Below are 20,152 nucleotides of genomic sequence, written 5' to 3' on the forward strand. Positions count from 1 at the left end.
TCAGTGATAGAAGACACTAAAGGCCACATTACACGGCCCGAGCAATAATGTAAATGAGCGACGATCATGAGCCTATTACACGGCTCGACCACCGTGCAGCAAGGGCTACACAGACATCGTTAATAATGTCTGTGCAGCCCTTGCCTAGTGTAAAATAATAAAGTTCATACATACCTGACCATGGTCCCCGATGCTTCTGCCCCCTCCCGGGTAACTTCCTGGCTTCTGCCCAATTCCGTAGTCGCCGGTGGAAGTGCAGAGCCGGCTGTGGCTGGTACTGCACAAAAAGTTGATGGTCAATAGATTATGACCTTATTGAGAAGGGTGGCTATATAAGTCACTGTTTTTTATGTTTAATTTTACATTTTTAGCTATTATTCTCACTTAAACAAATCAAAAATAAACAAGTGAGATAGGATCAAAGTGCAGTTGCAAGACTTTATGAGACTGGTGTCTAACCAGGATAAACCAAATATATAAAGAAAAAAAAGTACAGCAAGTGTGTCACAGCAGTAGCTATTTCCATATCCTGACCCTCCTATGAGAGAAACATAACAGGAACCAGACACTCCAGCCTGTGGCATTCCTTGGCTTATTGACATTATAATCCTTTGAAGATTTGTGACATTCTATGCACTCAATGGTTAGAATGTATAAACATTTATATACCATATTGTGATGTTCAGGCAGAAGCTCAATATATTTATCTGGACAGTATATTGGTACAATTTTAGGGCACTTGCACACTAAGGAAATCACACCGATAACTTGCCATGGATTCCGTCACTCGCCCCTTGGACAACCAACCTCCCCAGGCACGCTCTCCCGCTTGAAGTTCCGCAGGTCCCATAGTCCCATTCTATGGTCAGACGCAAAGAATTGACATGTCAATTCTTTGGGGCGGACTGCTGAATCTGCCTGAGCATAGAATGGAGTCAATGGGACGGGCGGAGAGTGAAGCAGGAGCATGCACAGAATCCATGGCAAGTTATCTGCATGATTTTGGTAGTGTGCAAGGGCCCTTACTCTGATCTGACCATGCTCTCTATGCTTTGATAAAAATAATATAGGTTTTGTAGATTTTTGCTTTAAAACTAGCAACCAAACATAGAGCTGTGCTTTCAACATAGCTCAGGTTCTGTTCACATCTACACTACATGTGCATTACAGATAAAATGCAAAACACTTCCATGTGCTTTTAAGCGGCATAAATTTCCCCATACACTCTATACGTACGTTGGCTGAACCCTTCGCTAGGTCACCTTAAGTCATCCAAAAACATGACTATGATGTATGGGAGGCTAAGGGCTGTATTTCACAGCCTGACCACATAAAAAAAAACTTTTGATATGATGTACAGATTTAATAAAAGTTTTGATAGGTCAGGGTATGATTGTGCAGACCGCAACCAATCACTAGATAGAGCTGGGAAAAGTCAGCCCTTAGTATGTTCTTTCCTGACTCTAGTCTAGATTTTAGTGATCTGATGGAGTCCCCAACTGTTAACACTTAGTCCCCAACTGTTAAAAACTTTTTACAGGTCTCTAGTTTCTTAAAGCGACAGGTACACTCGTATGTAATTGTAAAAGATACTGCAGGACACCTTCAGAGGTCTTGTGGTGGTCATGCTTCAACAGACCATAGCTGTTTTGGTGCCACCATGGGGACCTACACATTAGCAGGTGGTTTCAATTTTATGGCTGATCAGTGTATATTATCCTTAGCCATATAATCTATACAGATAATCTATACAGACCTATAACATTTGGCAGCAGCTGAAGGGCTGTAGGTGTGCTTCACCTTTACCTTTCTAATACCCCTTACGCTACATTTTTCTTTTATGATAGAGAAACCATGACGGCAGAGGAGAATAGGCCCAATACAATAAGGTCAAAGATGGCAGTAATGGGACATTACTGTGAAATACCAGGAAGAAGAATGTCTCCGCACAGTGAAGCAGTAATAAGCTAATGGACCCCCACAGACTGGCTCCATTATACAGAGATTAAAGTCTATTGATCCACTAACAAGGTGACTCATGTCCTAACAGTCACTAGATCACAGACTGCTTTATCTACAGGGCAAGATGAAAGCTTCATACACATCTCTTTATATAGATGGGGGGACAGAAGAAAGCAGCCCCGCAATGTGTGATAATACACAACATACACAAGCAGTATATAGCAGTTCTGTAACACAGGTAGATGCCAGGATCACAATGCTAATGCCTCAGAAGAAAAACATCTAACCATAGATGTCCGCCCTGCCAACCTCCACATTATCAAGGCGTAATAGATAAAAACTGTGGCTGTAGGCGGCTGCTATGATGAAACAGGTGCCCCTTACTTAGCATGTGGTGGATACAGATGGTTCCCAACATTATCGATGACTGTGTCCTTAGACAGGAGATCATATATAAACAAAGCATGCAACTATCCTCTTTTTTTTTTACTTTATTTATTCAATTTTTTATCTTTTACATAATTACCAAAAAATATAAATACAAAAATAAATACAAATTTAACAATCTTAATACTACATCCCGCAAAATAACACTATCCATTATAACAAAACCTACCCTCCCACCCCTCCACCCAACCCTTCACCTGATGGGGAAAAGAAAGAAAGAAAGGAGGGGAAAAAAAGCATGCAACTATCTTATGCTGGGTTTACATGGGGCGATTATCGGGCGAATTTGCACGATAACGATCGAATTCGAACGATAATCGTACGTGTAAACGCGGTGAACGATCGATAAATCGTTCATTTTGATCTTTTAACTTGTTCTTAAATCGTCGTTCGAAAAAATTCGGCGATTGTTTCGTGTCAACAGTCGTTGCGCCATAGTCCGGCCGACCGGCCCCCCGCTCATCCGCAGGCGCCGGCGGCGGCGACCGGGGCGGCGCAGGGGACTGCAGTTGAGCGGGGTGCCGGGCTGCGGTTGAGCGGTGGCCCGGGCTGCGGGCGCGTGATCGCAAAACGATTGCAAAATGATTTTTCCGTACGATATATCGTACCGTCTAAACGCTGATCGTTATGAAAAAAAATCGTTACTCCGACATCGTTAATCGTACGATCGGGCCAATAATCGCCTCGTCTAAATATAGCATTAGTCACATTCCTTCACAGAGCATAACCACTAAGAATGAAGACGCAAGGAATGAGGATTCCAGTATACAGAACCTGGAAGAACCTATGAGGACTCGACTCAAACAGCAACGCTCTGTACGCTTCTTCCTACCTCACTAAGTGCTAGCATTTCCGTTGTAACATTAACAAAAAGATCAATTCATTTCTGGCTCAAAACATGAAACTATATAAATGTAGCAGATCTGCATATGGTGTTTTGATAAGTTCTTCATGCGTATTTAATGCAATTTCACTTGTGCAAGTGCTGAAGAGTTGTGCCATTGTTGCAGCAATTTCAAGTCAGTAATGTTTTATTATCCCAGCAACACAGACACGGCTTGCCACCAATGAAGTTAATATGTAATATATGGTATAAATGGGTGCTGGGCGCTAGGTCTGCTCTTATAATAAAGCTGGAAACAGTCTAATGCCCGCTGTGACCACACGCAGACCTAGAACCCCCAGGAAGCAAACAAGACCTTACAAAGTGACAGTGAAGGCCAAACTACCAGGGCTGCTAATGCAGTGTGCTGGCAGGGCAGTGTTATGGGAGGCTGGTAGATGCAGGAAAGCACAACGACTTTCCTCATGTGATCCCTACTGTAGCAAACATCCCCAATGGGCATCACTGAAGGTGAGGATTTTATTTCAGAAGCAGCTGATTTGGTGCAGATTTTCCCAGTGCTGCAGATTTTAAATCCGCACCGCGGGGAGATTTCTGCTGTGTGTAATGGAGATCTCACAAATCACATTACTTTGCAGGAGCTGTGATCTACAAATCAGTGCTGAATGAATGACCCACCTCATGGGCCATTCTGTATGGACTATACAAAGACTACATCCTCCTGGCTAGGGCTGGGCGACATGGCCAAAAAATAAAATCTTGATTTAAAAAATTTTTTGGGGACGATTCTCAATTTAAATATCGATTTTTTTTCTCTTTGCTAAATAAACAGAACATTTTTCTCCCTGCAGCGTCAGATACTATTTTAATGACGTTTGAGACAACTGTATTGCTTCCCATTGTAACAGTGCTTCCCTGTGCCCCATGTAGTACACAAGCCCAAGCATGGGGCAGGCACACTGGGGGGGGAGAGCATCGGAAGGCACACTGGGGGGGGGGGGGGGGAGAGCATGGGGCAGGCACACTGGGGGGGGGGGGGGGGGGGGAGAGCATCGGAAGGCACACTGGGGGGGGGGAGCATCGGAAGGCACACTGGGGGGGGAAGCATGGGGCACACTGGGGGGGGGAAGCATGGGGCACACTGGGGGGGGGGAAGCATGGGGCACACGGGGGGGGGGAAGCATGGGGCACAGGGGGGGGGGGGGGGGGGAAGCATGGGGCACACGGGGGGGGGGGGGAAGCATGGGGCACACCGGGGGGGGGGGGGGGGAAGCATGGGGCACACGGGGGGGGGGGGAAGCATGGGGCACACTGGGGGGGGAAGCATGGGGGCACACTGGGGGGGGGGAAGCATGGGGCACACTGGGGGGGGGGGGAAGCATGGGGCACACTGGGGGGGGGAAGCATGGGGCACACTGGGGGGGGGGGAATGCATGGGGCACACTGGGGGGGGGGGAAGCATGGGGCACACTGGGGGGGGGGGGGAAGCATGGGGCACACTGGGGGGGGGGAAGCATGGGGCACACTGGGGGGGGGGGGAAGCATGGGGCACACTGGGGGGGGGGAAGCATGGGGCACACTGGGGGGGGGAAGCATGGGGCACACTGGGGGGGGGAAGCATGGGGCACACTGGGGGGGGGAAAGCATGGGGCACACTGGGGGGGGGAAGCATGGGGCACACTGGGGGGGGGGAAGCATGGGGCACACTGGGGGGGGGGAAGCATGGGGCACACTGGGGGGGGGAAGCATGGGGCACACTGGGGGGGGAAGCATGGGGCACACTGGGGGGGGAAGCATGGGGCACACTGGGGGGGGAAGCATGGGGCACACTGGGGGGGGAAGCATGGGGCACACTGGGGGGGGAAGCATGGGGCACACTGGGGGGGGGGAAGCATGGGGCACACTGGGGGGGGGAAGCATGGGGCACACTGGGGGGGGGGAAGCATGGGGCACACTGGGGGGGGAAGCATGGGGCACACTGGGGGGGGAGAACATGGGGCACACTGGGGGGGGGGAAGCATGGGGCACACTGGGGGGGGGAAAGCATGGGGCACACTGGGGGGGGGGGAAAGCATGGGGCACACTGGGGGGGGGGGGGAAAGCATATTTTGGGCAAATTAATCGAATTAATTTGATTAATTGCCCAGCCCTAGTCCTGGCATACCTGAACCTATGGACTATTTATAGAGAGAAAAGATCCTCCTGGAACACCATAATGTATGGACTATATATAGAGAGAGAGACTACATCCTCCTGGCATACTCTAATGTATGGACTATATATAGAGAGAAAGACACACAGGTTGGGGACCAGTATCTCAGGACCAGAGTGACTGCTGGTGCCCTGCTGGTCCACAGTAAGCACAACCAGACCCTCAATTATATATTCAATAATATATCAATATTATGCACCATATAGGCAGCGTAAGCATTGAAACCAACGAGTGGGCACCCCCCATTCTAGTCTATGGGAGAATGTCCTACATAGAGTGTTACAGCAGAGTGGCCCCCTGCCTGCCCCATGCCCCCTCACCCCCCTGCCTGCCCCGTACCCCCTCACCCCCCTGCCTGCCCCGTGCCCCCTCACCCCCGCCTGCCTCGTGCCCCCTCACCCCCCCCTGCCTGCCCCGTACCCCCTCACCCCCCTGCCTGCCCCGTGCCCCCTCACCCCCGCCTGCCTCGTGCCCCCTCACCCCCCCCTGCCTGCTCCCTCACCCCCCCCCCCCCCCTGCCTGCTCCCTCACCCCCCCCCCCCCTGCCTGCTCCCTCACCCCCCCCCCCCCCCTGCCTGCTCCCATTCTAGTCTATGGGAGAATGTCCTACATAGAGTGTTACAGCAGAGTGGCCCCCTGCCTGCCCCGTGCCCCCTCACCCCCCCCCCTGCCTGCCCCCTCACCCCCCCCTGCCTGCCCCCGTGCCCCCCCCTGCCTGCCCCCGTGCCCCCTCACCCCCCCCTGCCTGCCCCCGTGCCCCCTCACCCCCCCCGCCTGCCCCCGTGCCCCCCCCCTGCCTGCCCCCGTGCCCCCCCCCTGCCTGCCCCCGTGCCCCCTCACCCCCCCTGCCTGCCCCCGTGCCCCCCCCTGCCTGCCCCCGTGCCCCCTCACCCCCCCTGCCTGCCCCCGTGCCCCCCCTGGCCTGCCCCCGTGCCCCCTCACCCCCCCGGCCTGCCCCCGTACCTGCCCCCGTGCCCCCTCACCCCCCCGGCCTGCCCCCGTACCTGCCTCCGTGCCCCCTCACCCCCCCTGCCTGCCTCCGTGCCCCCTCACCCCCCTGCCTGCCCCCGTACCTGCCTCCGTGCCCCCTTACCCCCCCGGCCTGCCCCCGTGCCCCCTTACCTGCCTCCGTGCCCCCTCACCCCCCTGCCTGCCCCCTCACTCCCCGGTGGGCTCCCCCGTTCTCTGGGCACTCACCCGTGAACTTGGCCGCGCTGTCCCCATGTCCGCGGCGCCGCTGCAGGATGAAGTAGTGGTTGGAGCGGTGCGTCACCCACAGCCGCAGCGCGTTCTTCAGCAGAACCTCCTCCGGCTTCAGCCACATGGTCCCCGTGTCCGCAGCCGCTACCCCCGCCTCATGTCCTGCCGGGAGAGAGGGAGATGTGAGCGGCCAGAGCCCCGGCGTCCCCCGCACCCACCAGCACCGCTCTCCCTCGGTGACCGCTGTGCGGAGGGATCCGTCCGCTCCTGTCACCCGTGTCCTGCCGCCCCCTCCTCCTGTCACCCGTGTCCTGCCGCCCCCTCCTCCTGTCACATACCTGTCCCCGCAGCTCCGGCAGGCACTGACATGCACGGTGCGGACGGCTTGTTGTTCCTCTCATACAGCGCGCACACAGTTCCGGCATCCAGAGAGGAAGTTCATCCCCGCCAGCCCTGCCCGGCTCTCCTGGCTGGAGTGTCCCTGCGGTATCGCGCTGTGTGTGTCCTGTGACCGAGCGGGGAGGGAGGACTCATCCCTCTGCTCTGCCTGCTGGGCTGGCACTGCCTGTCATTGGCACCTAGGGAATCCCAGTGCTGCTGCTGCTGGTCACAGGAGGTGCCAGGCACTAAGGCTAATGCTGTCCCTACTGTGGGGTGACCTCTGTCTCCCCCAAATCCAATAAGAATTGGCTAGTGGTCCCTGGATAAGGATGCTAAGTGCTATGGCCACCCTCACACACTGGTACTTGGGCCCCTTTTGCACCCATAGTATAGCCCTGTGTGGCCCCTATGATGCTGTGAGCTTGTGTCCATAGTATAGCCCTGTGTGGCCCCTATGATAATGTCAGCTTGTGTCCATAGTATAGCCCTGTGTGGCCCCTATGATGGTGTGAGCTGGTGTCCATAGTATAGCCCTGTGTGGCCCCTATGATGCTGTCAGCTGGTGTCCATAGTATAGCCCTGTGTGGCCCCTATGATGCTGTCAGCTGGTGTCCATAGTATAGCCCTGTGTGGCCCCTATGATGCTGTCAGCTGGTGTCCATAGTATAGCCCTGTGTGGCCCCTATGATGGAGTGAGCTTGTATCCATAGTATAGCCCTGTGTGGCCCTATGATGGTGTGAGCTTGTGTCCATAGTACAGCCCTGTGTGGCCCCTATGATAATGTCAGCTTGTGTCCATAGTATAGCCCTGTGTGGCCCCTATGATCCTGTGAGCTTGTGTCCATAGTATAGCCCTGTGTGGCCCCTATGATAATGTCAGCTTGTGTCCATAGTATAGCCCTGTGTGGCCCCTATGATGGTGTGAGCTGGTGTCCATAGTATAGCCCTGTGTGGCCCCTATGATGGTGTGAGCTTGTGTCCATAGTCTAGCCCTGTGTGGCCCTTATGATGCTGTGAGCTTGTGTCCATAGTATAGCCCTGTGTGGCCCCTATGATGATGTGAGCTTGTGTCCATAGTATAGCCCTGTGTGGTCCCTATGATGCTGCGAGCTTGTGTCCATAGTATAGCCCTGTGTGGCCCCTATGATGCGGTGAGCTTGTGTCCATAGTATAGCCCTGTGTGGCCCCTATGATGGTGTGAGCTTGTGTCCATAGTACAGCCCTGTGTGGCCCCTATGATGGTGTGAGCTTGTTTCCATAGTATAGCCCTTTGTGGCCCCTATGATGGTGTGAGCTTGTGTCCATAGTATAGCCCTGTGTGGCCCCTGCGATGGTGTGAGCTTGTGTCCATAGTATAGCCCTTTGTGGCCCCTATGATGGTGTGAGCTTGTGTCCATAGTATAGCCCTGTGTGGCCCCTATGATGGTGTGAGCTTGTGTCCATAGTATAGCCCTGTGTGGCCCCTATGATGCTGTGAGCTTGTGTCCATAGTATAGCCCTGTGTGGCCCCTATGATGCTGTGAGCTTGTATCCATAGTCTAGCCCTGTGTGGCCCCTATGATGCTGTGAGCTTGTATCCATAGTATAGCCCTGTGTGGCCCCTATGATGGTGTGAGCTTGTATCCATAGTATAGCTCTGTGTGGCCCCTATGATGCGGTGAGCTTGTGTCCATAGTATAGCTCTGTGTGGCCCCTATGATGCGGTGAGCTTGTGTCCATAGTATAGCCCTATGTGGGCCCTATGATGGTGTGAGCTTGTGTCCATAGTACAGCCCTGTGTGGCCCCTATGATGCTGTGAGCTTGTTTCCATAGTATAGCCCTTTGTGGCCCCTATGATGCTGTGAGCTTGTTTCCATAGTATAGCTCTGTGTGGCCCCTATGATGGTGTGAGCTTGTGTCCATAGTATAGCTCTGTGTGGCCCCTATGATGCGGTGAGCTTGTGTCCATAGTATAGCTCTGTGTGGCCCCTATGATGCGGTGAGCTGGTGTCCATAGTATAGCCCTGTGTGGCCCCTGCGATGGTGTGAGCTTGCGTCCATAGTACAGCCCTGTGTGGCCCCTATGATGCTGTGAGCTTGTTTCCATAGTATAGCCCTGTGTGGCCCCTATGATGCTGTGAGCTTGTTTCCATAGTATAGCTCTGTGTGGCCCCTATGATGGTGTGAGCTTGTGTCCATAGTATAGCTCTGTGTGGCCCCTATGATGCGGTGAGCTTGTGTCCATAGTATAGCTCTGTGTGGCCCCTATGATGCGGTGAGCTGGTGTCCATAGTATAGCCCTGTGTGGCCCCTATGATGGTGTGAGCTTGTGTCCATAGTATAGCCCTGTGTGGCCCCTATGATGCTGTGAGCTTGTGTCCATAGTATAGCCCTGTGTGGCCCCTATGATGCTGTGAGCTTGTGTCCATAGTATAGCCCTGTGTGGCCCCTGCGATGGTGTGAGCTTGTGTCCATAGTACAGCCCTGTGTGGCCCCTATGATGGTGTGAGCTTGTGTCCATAGTATAGCCCTGTGTGGCCCCTATGATGCTGTGAGCTTGTATCCATAGTATAGCCCTGTGTGGCCCCTATGATGGTGTGAGCTTGTGTCCATAGTGTGGCCCCTGCGATGGTGTGAGCTTAGGTGCAACACAAGGGCCCAGATTTATCAGCCAACCTGAAAACAAATCTCTGGTTTTGCCCACAATCACAAACCATCACAGCTCAGCTCTCATTGTAGCAGCGCTTGTGACACTATGAGAGCTGAGCTCTGATTGGCTGCTGCGGGCAGCATTGCTTCAGGCTCACTGATACATCTGGGCTAATGCATTTTAGTATTTAGTCATTTGTTCCTAAATAAACAGCAAACTAGAACCATTGGTGCACTGGGGGTGTCCCTCGGCCCCTCAGTGCACCGTTCTGCTGGCTCCCACATGCACGCCTACTTATGCATATTCAGCTACACATAACAGACATGTCTCGATTTTGTGCTGTCTGGGAAACGCAATTTGTATAGCGCATGCACAAGAAGGTGAGGTGCCTGCTTATGTATAGCTGAACATGCATGAGAAGGTGTGCATGCTGGAGCTGTGGGAATAGTGCACTGAGGGGCTGAGGGACACCTGCAGTGCACCAAAGGGACTAGTTTGCTATTTATTTAGGAACAAATTATTCCAAACAGCGCCACCTATAGAAATACGAGCACCAGCGCCAGAATGAGGAGCTAGACTGCTACAGATGCTTCTTTCTCGGGCAGCAAGGTAGACCAAAGGACGTGTTACACGGCACCAACATGTCAGGAAAGCACTAGCTTCCCCTTGTTCTCCTACCAGACACCAAGGGGGTAGCAGCGAGAGGGGCTGCCCAAACGATCCTTAGATCATCCGGTTGGCCCTCTGAAGCCAGCGACGGTCTGCTGACGCTGTTCCTATTACACAGGGCGATGACCGGCAGATTGTCGCCAACATGATTGGGATCTTCCAGCATGTTGAAAGACCACGATTAGCTGACATCATGCATGTGACCAGCCCCTCCATGACGTGACTCCATTAGAATCAATGGAACCCTATCATAAAGGGGCTGGGGTTTCCTCCCACTAAGGGTGGGTCGGCCCGCCTCCAGTGCTTCAGCCTGGGCCTGGTGGTACAGTCACTTTAAACAGTCCTTCCAGGTTGCATTTGGCTACAGTAGTTTCGCAGATGACCAATTGAGGTGCTGTTGGATCCCAAGATCACTCACATGTGACGTCCATCTCTAAATCTTTTGTATGCATTTCAAACAATTAGCGGTTCTTATAGTAATAGTTTGACATGCATATATAAGGTACACTTTGCAGATGTACATTGTCTAAGGCTTGGTTGTTTTTAGATAGGTTAACCCACAATTAAATGATATACCCTATCCGCACCTATCACAAGATCAGCTGACCTCTGAATGAATGGCGCATGCTTGGCCATTGCTCCATTTACCGTTCACTCCCTGCTGTGGCCCATTTAAATATGTACACCATTTTCATATTTTAGTTTTAGTTCTACATTGTCGAAATAGCCATAAAAAGGTATTTAATAATTTAAAAGCAAAAAGAAAATTGATGAATTCTTCCTATAGTTCTGATGGTAAGTGTGCCATCTGGTGGTAACACATAATCAGTGCATGTTTCATAATACTCAGTATCTGAAGCGCAAGGAGTCTGTACATTCAGAAGTGACTGAACCCGATATTAAAAGGGTTCCACTCAAACATAACATCTTGATATTGCTGCCAATGGTGAGATTTCCTTCCTTACTTATTATCTATTCAGTCTCCATCCCCCAGTTCTGAGCTACTGCTTTCTGCTGAAAACATTAAAATCTGAGTGTGAGCCTTTCTCTCTGACTCCCCCTCCTGCCCCCTCCCTGTTGAGACAGCTGATGTAAACAAGTCCCTGGCAGGCTGTATCTGCAACATTGCAGCTTCTTTGCAATGCAGAGCCAAACTTATCAAAATCATACAGTCCCTTTTTTATACCTCAAACATTCTGATATTAAAGTGATCATGGCTGCATATAGAAACTTCATTAGGAATAATCCCCCCCCCCCCCCTGACTACCCTTCTATGAATAGTAAGGGACTGGACCCATGACCTCACCTGCTATACCTCATATGACTTAGCAACTTAGCAAGTCTCTACTCTGTATTCTATGCCCTACATGCACCCCGGACCAACTCCCCAAAGAAGATAAACACAACTGACTTCTGTGCCCACCTATTAAAGACTGGCAAACCGTCCAAAGGCTCTCAGACCTACCTGCAAACACATCTTTGTTGCTCCCCTTCTTTGGAAATCACCACTTCCAACATGGATAACCCCCACATCTTCTCCATCTTGCAGTCCCATCATAACATTACCAAAATCCTAGACATACTATTTTCATCATTAGGCTGGGTTCACACTACGTATATTTCAGTCAGTATTGTGGTCCTCATATTGCAACCAAAACCAGGAGTGGATTAAAAGCACAGAAAGGCTCTGTTCACACAGTGTTGAAATTGAGTAGATGGCCGCAGCAAATATTTGCTGTTATTTAAAAACAACGGCTGTTATATTGAAATAATGGCAGTTCTTTGCCGTTATATGACGGCCATCCACTCAATTTCAACATTGTGTGAACAGATCCTTTCTGTGTTTTCAATCCACTCCTGATTGAGGTTGCAGAATACTGACCAAATACTGTCTTAAATACAGTGGTACCTTGGTTCTTGAACTGCTCGGTTCTCAAACTGCTTGGAACTCAAACTGTATTTTCAAGAAAAGTTTGCTTTGGTTCTCAAACACTTTTCGGGCTCCCAGTCTTGAAGTATTCGGTATCTAAACGGTTTTCTGTGCGTGGATGGTGGGTTTGTACCTGGTGAGTTTGGCACTGGAGAGGCTTCACATACAGTACAGTACTGTATAAGACTGCTGGAGTGCATATACAGTACAGTAGTAGTACAGTCAGTGCACCACCATCTCCCATGCTGGGATGTACTGGCATGGGGGGCACTATACAGTAAAGGATGAGTGAGGATTTAGTGACTACTCTAATAAAATTGCTGGTTTTGTTGAACGATTCTTGTGTATAATGTCCTGTACAGTATATAGTGCTGTTCTGTAACGTACTGTAGAGATTATACTGGACACTTATCAATGTAATATATGGGTACTGTAGGTAATTACATTATTTCCTATGGGAAGACACTGCTCAGTTCTCCTTGCTTGGTTTTCAAACTGCCTTCCGGAACCAATTAAGTTTGAGAACCGAGGTACCACTGTATACTGTGTGTGAACCCAGCCTTAACTTCTATCCTTTCCGTTGCGCAACCTAAATTTACCCCCCCTTTGCTTTCCTCCCCTTCTTTCAGGCCACTAGCTATGAAAGGAAAATAATACAAATGGTGAAACAGTCAACCTCCTGATTAAAACTAGAAACACTCCGCATCTTATCTCTCACTATTGTAACTTTCTAAATTCCAATCTTGACTACTTCACCTACAAACATGGCTTCTTTAAGTGGCTCCAACGTAGGGCTCATGCGATAGGCGAGGAATTGAAGAGAAATCCGCTCTTACTTTCTTCTTGAAATTTCTCCTGTAAAATATGAACAGAGCAATGTCCTATTGTGTTTAATGGGATTTTCGCTCTGTTGTTCACACTGCAGAATTTCCTGCCGCAGATCGACTTTCCACTCAAAGGCCCCGTTTACACTGAGCAAAACGGCAGAACCCCGCTGTGCTTAGTGTCCTGCAGGAAGTGAATGGGACATGTCAATTCTTTGAGCGAAGAGGGGAGAAAGCGGACGTGCGCATGCCCTCCCATTCACTCACTGAAGGGCACTGCGCAGAATTCTGCCGTTTCTGCTCAGTGTGAACTGGACCAAAGAAGTGACATGTCGAGGAATCCTATAGACGTAATTTCATTGAGCGGAGAGCGGCGGCAGCAGATGCGCACGCGCCCTCTCATTCACTGAAAGCAGGACTGTGAGCACGGCGGGATTCCATCTTTCTTGCTCAGTGTGAACGGGGCCATACTGCCAGAGCAGACTAGAAGAGGAATTTCAAGCATAAATCCTTCCTCTTCATTTCCTCGTCTATTGTTCATTGTGCATAAGCCCATATTCCGCACCTCACTTCCTCTGATCTGGTCAATACTCACCATCACAATCACAATTATGCATAGGACATATATATATCTCTGCATCGCAATTATATAATGGAATGCATTTTGCCCCAGATGTCATACCTCAAACGCTTACTTAGGGTATGTGCACACTGAGGATTTGGGGCGGATCACCTGCTGCTCGCATTTCCGCCTGTGCCATAGACTCCACACCTGTTCATTCTTTGGGCGGACAGCGGTATCTGCCTGACCATAGAATGGAGTCTTTGGCACTGGAGGAGATGCACGGCAGAAACCACGGCAGGTGATCCTCCCAGATTCCTTAGTGTGCACATACCCTTAGGCCCCGTGCACACTGAGCCGAGGAATGCTGCCAGCCTCCGTGTCATAATGACACTCTATGGGAGGCTGCCCGACTCCTTTCTCCGCGCTCAAGAATGAACATGTGGCGCACAAGCCTCCCTTAGAGTGTCATTGACACGGAGGCTGGCGGAATTCCACCGCTTTTACTCTGTGTGCACAGGGCCTAATACCATTAATTCTAGGACTGCTCTGAGATCCAGGTCTTCTGGAAAGGAGTCGAAGAATTTAACCCCTGAATGGGCCATCTCTGGCCACATAAATTATACCACCCACCCCTGCTCAGAAGAAACCAAAAAGCTTCTCTTCGTTATATCAGCAGCTGCCAGAAAATCGATATTACAAGAGTGGCTCTCCCCAACCCCCCCAGCCCTGCAGCCCTTTTTGCAGAAACTAACTTTTCTTTTCAGAATAGACTGGTTGGAGGCCACCCTACATAAAGAATCCAAGGTTAAAAACACACCACTTAGGCCGCATTCACACGTTCGGTGTTCTGCACGGAACACGGACGTGGAATGCATGTAACGAACTCCCCCTCCGCCCGGGCAGCATCTGTAATTAGATGCTGAAAGCGGGGGAACTGTATGCCTATTTGCGGCTCTGTCATTACAGGACGGCACAGGACGGGCGGAGGGGGAGTCTGTTGCATGCATTCCACGTCCGTGTTCTACTTTATATCCCCTGTTTTTCTTTTCTCCCCCTTGGATAGCAGCTCACACTTCGGCTGTTGTTCCCACACTTAAAGCGACTCTGTACCCACAACCTGTCAGCCCCAAACCACTTGTACCTTCAGTGCAGTTATTGTCTAAAAAAACTACTTTTAAACTTGCAGCCCTGTGCCAAACTGGGGTGGCCTAGAGTGTCTGTGTATTAGGCTGGCATAACCTCTCCATCCCTCCTCTCTGCCCTCTTTATCATTAGGAATGCTCTAGGCAGATTTTCTACTATTCACCACCTGTGTGGGCATGGGACATCAGCTGGATCGTTAAGGCACCTGTGCAGTGTGCACTGCAGAGGAAAGGAAAAAATCCTGCCAGTGGCATTCCTAATTATGAAGAGGGTGAAGAGGAAGGACGGAGGGGTGGTGCAAGGTTAAGGCACAGATACTCTAGGCCACGCCAGTTTGACACAGGGCTACAAGTTTAAAAGTTGTTTTTTAGGACAATAACTGCATCACCTGCCAAACGGACCCCAGGACAGATCTTGGATTAAAACCAGCTATCTAATGGTACAAATGGTTTGGGGGGGGACAGATTGTGGGTACAGAGTCACTTTAATTGCCTGCCCTTATTTAGTTTTTTTATTGGTTATGTTACTGATTTATATTTGTTCAGGTTTGCCTTAGCTTTCCCAAAGAATTGACATGTGAGTTCGTTGGCCATACGGCGAAATTGCCTAACCATAGAATGGAGTCTATGGCACAGGTGGAGATGCATGCATACACCAGTGGGGGCAAATCTGCGTCGGGTTATCTGCCCAGATTCCGTAGTGTGAACGCACCCTGAAAGAGGAATATCTTCAAAAATTTACCATGTTAACATTTAGTGTTTTTTTTTTTTTTTTTATAATATCGGAGGACTGGACAATTGTGTTGTTTATGTTTTGTTATTATGAAACTTGAAATCATACCTTTGAATAATGTACCTATTCTTTGGCAATGTTTGCCATGCTTCCCTGCCTACACCTTCCCTATCTATCAACCCCATCCCTTTTCCATTCCCTACCCCTCACCCTCTTCTTACTTCCCCTACCCACTTGACCATCATTATATTGTTTACTTGTTGAAATTTAAATAAAAACATTTGGGGGGGGGGGGGGGAGACAGCCATTATTTGTCAGTCTCTGAAAGGCCATAATTGGATAGAGGCCGGTTGTTTCAGTGACATCAACAGCAATCTCCGTTACTTGTGCCAGCCGGGGTCTTCGCCAAAATGGCGCTGATCCCGGCTCGGCACTCGGATGCTTTCGGCTGCAGCAGCTGAAACCATCCGAGTGCCGATCTCATTGATCTTTGCTGTATTACTATACAGCAAAGATCTCAATGGGAGATCAATGCCCTTATACTAGAAGTCCCCCAGGGGGCTTCTAGTATAAGTGTAAAAAAAAAAAAAAGTGTTATTATAAGTAAAAAGCCCCCTCCCCTAATAAAAGTTTGAATCACCCCCCTTTTCCCATGTTTTTAATAAAAGTAAATAAATAAATAAACATGTTTGATATCGCTGCGTGCGTAATCGCCTAAACTCTTAATTGATCACATTCCTGATCTCGCACAGTAAACGGCGTAAGCGGAAAAAAATGCAAAATTGCGCATTTTTGGTCTCATCAAATCCAGAAAAAATTTTATAAAAAGCGATCACAAAGTCGTATATGCACAATCAAGGTACCGATAGAAAGTAAACATCATGGCGCAAAAAATTTCATCTGACACAGCCCCATAGACCAAAGGATAAAAGCGCTATAAGCCTGGGAATGGAGCAATTTTAAGGAACGTATATTTGTTAACAATGGTTTGAATTTTTTACAGGCCATCAGATAAAAGAAAAGTTATACATGTTACATATCATTGTAACCATAATGACTTGAGGAACATGCATAACAAGTCAGTTTTACCCCAGGGCAAATGGCGTACAAACAAATACCCCCCAAATAAAAGAGATGCGTTTTTTGTTCAATTTTACCACACTTTGAATTTTTTCCTGGTTTCGCAGTGTACTTTATGCAAAAATTCAGCCTGTCATTGCAAACTACAATTAGTGACGCAAAAAATAAGGGCTCATGTGGGTTTCTAGGTGGAAAAATGCAAGTGCAAGGAGGAAAAAACTAAAACGCAAAAACGAAAAGTGGCTCCGTCCTTATGGGGTTAAAGGGGTACTCCAGCGTGGGGGCTATTTTTGGAATTGGCCGGGGAGAAGTTGTCTGAGAGAAAAGACGTCCACTCACATCCCGGATCCAGCGGCGGGTCCCGTATGGCGGCGCTCCGGTCCCCGGCCGCTTCCTGGTGTCTGACGCGGGCCCGAGACGTGACGTCTCAAGTCCGCTCAGCCAGTCAGTGACAGAGGCGGGATCCGTTTGCCGGTGACAGAGGCGGGACTTGAGACGTCACGTCTCGAGCCCGCGTCAGACACCAGGAAGTGGCTGGGAATCGGGGACTGGAGCGCCGCGATACGGGACCCGCCGCTGGATCCGGGGAGGTGAGTAGGCATCTTTACTCTCAGCCACCTCCTCCCCGGCCAGATCCAAAAATAGCCCCCCCGCTGGAGTACCCCTTTAAAATAACACGGAAAACCCCTTTAAAAGAAGAGGTAAAAACCAGTGATGGAAAGATATGCACAGTTTTTCAACCCAACTTTAGGTTGAAAAAATAGTGAGTAAAATACTGTATATACTGTAACGCATCGTAAGGCTATGTTCACACAACATCTTTTTATGCAAAATAATGGCCGTCACAACCCAACTCCCAGAGCTGTGCGGGCTGTGGCTGCTGGAGAGGATGATGGCAGAGGGACACAGGGCACAGGGACACTGAGCATCCCTCTGCCATCATCCTCTCCAGCAGCCACAGCCTGCACAGCTCTGGGAGTCAGGTCGTGACATCACAATTTTATCCAGGAGGTGAAGCCTTGATGCAGTAGTAAGTGCAGGGAAAAAAGCACTTTATAAGCATTTCCCATAATAAGTGTATATTTATATAACTTTTGGGGGACAATACAATACTTTTGTCGGACTTCTCCTTTAACGATAAGTTCTCATTAGGAGTGTTTACCGTTAACCTCATTTACCCCCAATTTTCACTTTTGTGTTCTTTCCTCCTTGTTTAAAGGGGTAGTGCGGCGCTAAGAAATTATTCACAAAATAACGCACATTACAAAGTTATACAACTTTGTAATGTATGTTATGTATGTGAATGGCCCCCTTCCCGTGTTCCCCGGCCCTCCGCCTGTGTACCCAGAAGCGTAGTGCACTATACATACCTGATCCGTGTCGACTGACCCCGTCTGTAATCTTGTCAAAGACGTCATCTTCGGGAGGCCGGCCGACCCGCTCCTGCCGTCCCCCCTCTGCCGCGTCATAACTGTGCTCAGCCGCGATTGGCTGAGCACAGTTATGCTCAGCCAATCGGGGCAGAGCAGCTGATGACGCTGATGATGACATAATTTAATAATTTGGGTGAATACGAACGCAGCGATACCAGAGTCCCCACTGGCTTAGAAGAAGGGATCTCCATGATCGGATCAAGGGGGAGATCCCGCCACTAGACCACGATGGAGGGGCGTTTCTCCACCAAAGAAATCCCCGCTAATAGCCATGGTCCCCATGTGCACATAGCAGCCGGTAACGTGGGGATAGAATGGGGTCATAGCACGAACCCTCTATGAATCCTGGGAACAGACACATGCTGTACGGTTGCAGCATGTGTCCTTATAGGAGAACTCCGGCCAAAATATAATTTTTGATATGTTATTTCATAGGCAAAGTTAGACAAAATCCTGATATACAATAATTATGGGAAATGCACATATAGTGCTATTTTCCTCAATTTAGTAGTTCAGATTGTTGAATTTTAACATAGGCCTAGCGGCATTAGTATCAGCCATAGATGGGATGTGCAGCCGTCCCTTTCTCTCCATGTCATGTTTAGTAGTTCAGATTGGCTTCATTTTAAAAAAAACACACGCAACGTCACGAATCCTGTGCACTGTATGTATCTAATGTGTCCAACAGGTGGTGCTGTATAGTGCAGAAATTACATACGAAAAGAGGGAGCAGGGGATGGGGGCATATCAAAGGCACTTATGGCTGAAGAGGAGCTGGAGGGACATGGGGGACATTTAGTGATGCTGCTGGGCAGTGGGGGTTAATGCAGGCACAAAGTCTCCTGTCAGGAGGGAAGCTGGATCTACAGGAGCCCGTGCAGTGAGGCAGTCACCCGGCAGGAGCCCCTGTACACTGGCAACTACAGGAGGTGGTTTGGGATCGGCAACCCTGCAAGCTTGTGCGATCGATTGCACAAGCTTGCAGGGCTGCGGGTCCCGATCCACCTCCTGCAGTTACCGGTGTACAGGGGCTCCTGCTGGTGACTCCCTCACTGCCTGGGTTCCTCTAGATCCGACTAGGAGGAACAGAGTCTTCTTTTAGGAGATCTCAGTCAGTTAGGGGAGTCGGATCTAGAGGAGCTACCAATCCCAAACTGCCTCCTGTAGTTGCCAATGTACAGGGGCTCCTGCCGGGTGATTCCCTCATTGCCCGAGCTCCTCTAGATCCAGCTCTTCTCCTGACAGGAGACTCTGTGCCTGCATTAACCCCCCCCCCCCCCCCCCCCCATCTGAACTACTAAATTGAGGGAAATAGCACTATATGTGCATTCCCCATAATTATTGTATATTAGGATTTTGTCTAACTTTGCCTATGTAATAACATATCAAAAATTATATTTTGGACAGAGTTCTCCTTTATGGGGTTATGCAGCGAAAATCGTTTTCTTTCAAATCAACGGGTTTCAGAAAGTTACATAGATTTGTAAGTTACTTCTATTAAAACATCTCAACTCGTCTCATACTTCTCACCTGCTGTATGTCCTGCAGGAAGTGGGGTTTTCTTTTCAGTCTGACACAGTGCTCTCTGCTGCCACCTTTGCCGAAGACAAAAACTGTCCAGAGCAGGAGTAAACCCCATAGAAAACCTTTCCTGCTCTGGAAAATTCCTGTCTTGGACAGAGATGTCAGCAGAGAGCACTGTGTCAGACTGAAAAGAAAACATTTCCTGCAGGACATACAGCAGCTGATAAGTATGGGAAGACTTGAGACTTTTAAATAGAAGTAAATTAAAAATCTGTTTAACTTTCTGAAACCAGTTGATTTGAAAAAGATTTTTGCTGGACAACCCCTTTAAACGATGGGGCTTCCCGTGTGTGTGGGGGGGGGAGGGGGGGAGGTTACCAGGACAGGGTTTATAAAGGGAAACACATAACTACCTGAACTCTCTATGTGCTACAGCTATCCATGAGCTATAAGAGAACTCAAGAGACTGAACTTCACCTCCAGTAACCCACAACAAACCTAAGCCCTAGCACACCTCTCCCGCACATGCGCACTCCTACGAGACGCAGGGAACTGAACGTCAGCTTTAGGCACGCG

At 49.7% G+C, this 20,152-nt stretch overlaps 1 protein-coding gene across 2 annotated transcripts in view; it reads right to left on the reverse strand.

Moving 5' to 3' along the window:
* Window positions 1-20,113, reverse strand: part of TBC1D8 (TBC1 domain family member 8) — a 72,318-nt gene extending 52,205 nt beyond the window's left edge. The window contains exons 1-3 of one of the 2 annotated variants that reach the window (XM_069970970.1): window positions 19,990-20,113; window positions 13,036-13,130; window positions 6,663-6,827 (exon numbers count right to left, since the gene is read on the reverse strand). In XM_069970970.1, the coding sequence (XP_069827071.1) occupies window positions 6,663-6,789 (127 nt within the window). In that variant the 5' untranslated portion in view covers window positions 6,790-6,827; window positions 13,036-13,130; window positions 19,990-20,113. Of the gene's footprint in view, window positions 1-6,662; window positions 6,828-7,003; window positions 7,176-13,035; window positions 13,131-19,989 lie in introns of those variants that run through there. The other variant, XM_069970969.1, reaches the window with a different exon arrangement.
* Window positions 20,114-20,152: the final 39 nt, after the last annotated feature.

The sequence above is a fragment of the Dendropsophus ebraccatus genome, chromosome 5 (assembly GCF_027789765.1).
Source record: "Dendropsophus ebraccatus isolate aDenEbr1 chromosome 5, aDenEbr1.pat, whole genome shotgun sequence".
Lineage (NCBI taxonomy): Eukaryota > Metazoa > Chordata > Amphibia > Anura > Hylidae > Dendropsophus > Dendropsophus ebraccatus.